The sequence below is a fragment of the Cupressus sempervirens genome, chromosome 8, assembly GCF_028749045.1.
Source record: "Cupressus sempervirens isolate cs-2001-9-10 chromosome 8, ASM2874904v1, whole genome shotgun sequence".
Taxonomy (NCBI): Eukaryota; Viridiplantae; Streptophyta; class Pinopsida; order Cupressales; family Cupressaceae; genus Cupressus; species Cupressus sempervirens.
Genome location: NC_143125.1, coordinates 631,257,876 through 631,263,585, shown reverse-complemented (window position 1 = coordinate 631,263,585; position 5,710 = coordinate 631,257,876). Strand labels below are relative to the sequence as shown.

Here is a 5,710-nt window from a genome sequence, read left to right as displayed (position 1 = left end):
CAGGTTGTGGCACTGGCTCGCTGGTTACTAGTCTGGGAGGTTTTTCTGGTTGCTTTTCTTTTCAGTCTATTTACTTTCCAGGTTCCAGTGTATTTTCTAGTTGTTTTTTCTAGACACATTTGTTGGTTTCAAGTCCCAGTAAAACCTGGTTTAGATGTTTAGCCAATTTCAGGCCCTTTTAAAACCTGGTAGGGCTTCATGTTATATCTTTCTTTTTGATGTAAAGGGTTTCAGGGCCCCTTTAAAACCTGTTTTTACCTTAATCTAAAACTTATTTTTATTCAAACTTTAATATTATTTATCACCTAAAAAATCACTAATCTTAAAAACTTGTAAGTATTTAGAGAATTCTATTTATTATATTAATCTTTTTCTAAAATACATCATCTTGAATAGATTCATCTTTCTATGCATTATTGTACCTTTTGGTACAACCACATTTTTGTTTTTTAAATATGGAATTCTAAAGAGATCAAGATTTCCACTTTGATTTTTTTAGGATAAATTGTGATGAACATTAATTCCTTACCATCTCATTCAAATAATAAACCAAAATATACTTGTTTTCAACTTTTTGTTATTTACATGATGGTGTTGAAACATGCCCTAATAATTTACACACAATGTTCCTTACTTTAACCATTGGAGACATATATATATATATATATATATATATATATATATATATATATATATATATATATATATAAAATAAATTATTGGTAGCTATAATGACACCATATACCATTAATTGTAATAAAATCATCAACCTAACATTTATTACATTTCTCCTATAATTTTACACACACATATATATGTATGTATATATACACATACATATACATATGTGTATACATATATGTATATGTCTATGTATATGTGTGTGTGTATGTATATGTATATTGACATGTATTTGTATATGTACACACACACACAAACACATATGTACATATGTATAGATATGTACACATATATAATTATATACATATACATATATACATACATACATACATACATACATACATATAATTAATGTGGCTAATTAAGAAGTCACATGTAATGTTTTATTTCCTTATGAATATATTTGGAAAAATGAGTTTATAATCAAACCATCTATGCAAAGATGTCTTGTCTTCAAGAAATTAGTAATTTTAATTAGTTGGCTCCTTAAGTTTGATTAGTCCACTTTCTATATGGGAGTTCAACGTACACTTATCTTTTGGTGGATCTTGATCTTGTATCCTTTTTAACATGTAGATCATATTGAATGGACCATCCTTGGAATCAACTATATGATTTATGAGGGATTTATTTTTATTGTTATTTTTTCTTTGCTACCAGTCTCTTGGACTTTGATACTCTTTTAATCATTATCAAAATGGTCTTCAACTTGACTAGTGAAGAACCTTCCACTTGAGAGGATGAGTAAACTAGTGGATTTGATGAATGATTGTATTTTGGGTTGTGAATTTTTCATGTCCTAATTTTCCATCTTCTTTAGGCTCTCTCCTATTTCTCCTCAAGCTTGTACTCTAATAGTATCTTTAGTGGTCATAGGTATTCTTTCTCCTTGTGTTCTGTCTCCATGTAAATTTTGGCCCTTTAAGATGTAGGTCTACCTATTCTTCTCTCTTCTTGTGGTGTTTTTCATGACAATATTTCTTAGACCATTGGTCAATGATAGAGGAAAGATCATGCTTCCAATTTTTTCCCTCTTTCTTCTATTGTGAAAGATATTCATATCTTAATTTAGGATGAGGAACCTTGTTTTACACCAACTTCTTGTTCCAAATAAAGGTTTTGTTAGTTTTATTTCTTGCTCAAAACTCTCACTTTTGAGAGTTCTTTATGGGGTTGGGTATCATTTATTTTATCTCTAATAACATCCCTATTTCTATTAGACTATTCTATTTGATAACTATGATTTTATATAATTATTCTTTTATGTCAAGTTGATTATAAAATCTAATCATTTCATTCAAATAAAGGCAAAACCATATTAAATATTATTCAAGATTATTTTGTTTATTACTTCTAAAATATTAAACACTCCCAACTTGATGTACATTGGTATATGACTCTACTTTAAATTTGTATCATAGATAAATTTTCAGAAAAAAAATATGTAAGTAATATCAACTGCTATTTAAGCAACTTATCCTTTCATATCTCTCATGTATGATAATCATATTCAACCATCTTATTTTAATTCATCTACGTACCATGACATATTCAATTATTATTTTGGTAAACTTCTAGTAAATTTGCAAATATTTTTTGAAATAATAACCCATAATATTATTTTAATATATCAATATTTTCGGACATGCTTTCACTAATAAAGTATTTCGCTCAGAAAATCATTTAATATTGTTCATCATTACGACAATACCTCTCAAAATCTATAGCAAGTTCATATGTTCGAGAATACCCTTTACATTATGTTGTAAACTCTCAAGCATAAAAATGAATATTATAGTTTTATCTATCCTACTTTCAAAATAAAACATTGCAAGATTAGGTGGCCGATGGTGTGATTGAAATTGCAAGGCTCTCCAAGGCCGGTCATAGTTACATTTTCTGGCTACAGTGAAATGCAACTTCCTCCACTTTCTGATCTTGCTCCTAATGAATATCTATCTGCCCTGAAATAAATTTATTTGTTGGCCGGTTGTAAAGGGATCTTGGCAGTACTCTTGTACCGCGTATAAGGGTAAACAAGAATCGCTAGTTTCACTAGAAAAGGTCGTATTCTCTGATGGGCTTTGATGGCTTGAATGCATTTGCCTAGGAGAACAATGGTGCCCGAATGGACTGCCAATGGAGGAAGCCGGTATTTCAGCAAAATTACTGTCTAGTTGGTTGGGACTCAATGATTCCCTTTCTGAGCTAATGGCCAGACGAGCTTGGGCAAACCGCAATTCATCCTGCAAATATGCAACCTGCAATGTAAACAAAAAGTTTAGCTCACTAGGAATTTGAAATAGTCTAAGTTAGTTTAAATGCAAATAAACTGCTTTCATCATTACATCTAATAGACCACTTTCACCATTACGGCGAAAGAATTTGACAATGTTATTCAACCTTAATGAGAATCTCTTTACAACTATTTCTGTTCTATATATGCATCTATGTGTACTGTTTTTAACAACTACGACTTTACCTTTTCTTTTGATTTGACTTGCAGGGTATCTTCTTCTCACAATTTTGTCTAAATCCTTTTCTTTGGGATAGGGGGTTATCATATACATTGATTAAAATAATCAAATATATAAAGCATTCTTAAAAGCTAAAGATGAAGAACATTGGATACCCTCTGACTTTGTTTAAATTACGATTCGAGCTATAGGGAGTCATGTAGAGATGTTTTTGAAATTCGGCTTCTCTCTCCGTGTGAATTTGAATGAATATAGTTCAGTTACACTAGTAATATTATTTTGGATGAACCATTTGACAAGGTACTCAAACAAGATAAATTAACACCGCAAGTTTTATCAGTTTAAAGAATTGTTAAAAGAATGTTTTGGAAACCAATTGTATATATTTTGGGACCTATACTCCAGACTACATTCAATGTTTGATCATAGACCTAATGTTTTGTATCAACTGTCTTCTTTGAGAGGATAGATCTGAGTTATCCAAGACCCTTAAAAAGAACACAAACATTAACTCCGAAACAATAGTCGAAGAAAAGACTATTGAGATTGTTTAATATTTTCATGTCTTCTAAAAACACACAGAGATAACTGTATACAATCAAACTCTTTTCAATGTAACCTTAGCTTTAACATCAATTATAATCTACGGTCTCTCCAAATGCAGCAATATTTATGTTTCTCATAATTCTCAAGGTATGAAATAATTATAAGGACCATTATAACAAAACATTTCAATCTAAACAGCAGATTATGGAAAACTAGAACTTCATTTCCATAAGGGTTCGTTCAAAGCCCTAAATGCTAAGCGTATAACTAGATAAACTGGAAAGAACATGTGGGCATTAACTAAAATGCCAAGGAAACAAGTCACTGATCATATCCCTACAAACAATTTTGATTCAATAATTGATTACTTTCAAGAAGAATCCCAAAGAAGATAGAGCTAAACCTGGTGTTGAAGAGAAAAGATTTGTGAAACACAGCCATAAATGGGATCCTGCAGGCGAGACTGGGCCTCATAAGAGATGCTCGCCACTGCACCATATCGTTCTTCTTCTGATGAAATATTTTGCAACAACTTGGAAAAATTACTCGCACCAAAAATCTTATGTATTGCAGCGAAATCAGATGCACCCAATTCCTCTGAGGAAAAGTATGGGGAAAACACACACCCTTTAACACACTTTCTCCTCAGAAACTTACAAGCTCCACAGGGTGTTCTAACAGCCCCTCTGCTCTCCATAATATACTTATATTTCTTGACCTAATTACAGAACACTAATTTTTTTTCTCAAGGGGGTTTCTAATCTCTGTAATGTTCTGTTACAACGGATTCAGATCCCTATTGTGTATTCTAAAGTTATAAAACAGAGGAAAAGCGAGGAAGAACAAGGATAAATAGAAGAAGAAAAGTAGAAAACGGGGAGAAAGCTAATTAGATGAGGATGTCAGTATGGATCCCGTTTATGTAGTTGTGTGACGCTTCAAGAAGTGGGATGTAAGTTATTAAAAATAGAATGGGGGAACATAATGGTGTTGAGAAAATTGACTGATAATTACATTTTGCAGCTCATTCCCTGTCACATTTCCGTGCTGTCTGTTCATCCAGCGACATAGTAGCTGGCCTCCATAGCCAAAAATTAAAAAACTAAAAGAAAGACTATAATAATGATTAGATTCGTTGGAAGATTAAACAATTCAAAAGAAAGTACAAATTTGCCTTCTGATCTAATCATCGTAACAAAAGCTGGAAAATGTTTAGACAATTTTGCAAACTTAATAAGCTGCCAATATTGTCTTGGCATTGCCAGGCGCATTATTGCACTTGGAGTCAGTCTTTTAGTTGGACGGTGTCGTCAGCAAACATTTCTTGGGTTTGGGGTTGCCTTCATGTGTATATTATACGAATGAGGAGTCTCATGAAGAAGTTGGTCTGGTCTGGAAAATGGTGCAGATTTATTAATTAATGGTTATGGAAGGTATGGGACTGTACGAATTTATTGATGTTTATTTCTGATGTATTAGATAATTCCTTGAGCAACCATCAGAAATTAGAAAGAAGAGCATATTCACCGACAGGTTAGGTCTATGGTTATCACCAATTGCCTGCCACCTCCGTTCAGGGGATCATCGCCTCCATAAAGTTTTGGCATGATACATAGAATACATAAACTTCACTCATTAAAAAATTGATGTTAAAGATATCCATATATTCTTTTCACATAAAACACTACCGTTTTGTCATTGGAAAGGTTATGTTTTAAAAGTTTTTACTGGATGCTGAACACATGGAACTAATGCATTTAGTCGTGTTTCCCAAAAAACATACCTTGATTGTCAACGTGGTGTAAAGGGTGCCTTATTTGGCCCTTTTACGTTTTATATACTTTGATGCCTATAAATGGGACCGGAGCAGGTCACCCATTATGGTTATATAAAAATAAAAGTTATCATCCCATTGGAAGCGGCAATGGGTCCAAGTAAATTGTTTTCCAAAAGAGAATAACCGTTGATGAAGTATTAATCATGGCATAGCATTAGTCGAGCTTACT

General features: G+C 32.3%; 1 protein-coding gene across 1 annotated transcript; it reads right to left on the bottom strand.

Annotated features, from left to right (window-relative positions):
• Positions 1–2,360: 2,360 nt before the first annotated feature.
• LOC149544015 (LOB domain-containing protein 30-like) lies at positions 2,361–4,615 on the bottom strand. The gene is made up of 2 exons (XM_089796368.1): positions 4,108–4,615; positions 2,361–2,942 (listed from the first exon to the last, which is right to left on the bottom strand). The coding sequence occupies exons 1-2, from the start codon at positions 4,399–4,401 to the stop codon at positions 2,637–2,639; spliced, it is 600 nt and encodes a 199-aa protein (XP_089652494.1). The 5' UTR covers positions 4,402–4,615; the 3' UTR covers positions 2,361–2,636.
• Between the last annotated feature and the right edge of the window lie 1,095 nt (positions 4,616–5,710).

Excerpts from the sequence above, each read along its gene's own strand:
- LOC149544015 (XM_089796368.1), bottom strand. The coding sequence starts at position 4,401 with ATGGAGAGCAGAGGGGCTGTTAGAACACCCTGTGGAGCTTGTAAGTTT. Across the intron at positions 2,943-4,107 it reads TCTTTTCTCTTCAACACCAG|GTTGCATATTTGCAGGATGA; the intron begins GTTTAGCTCTAT and ends TTTACATTGCAG.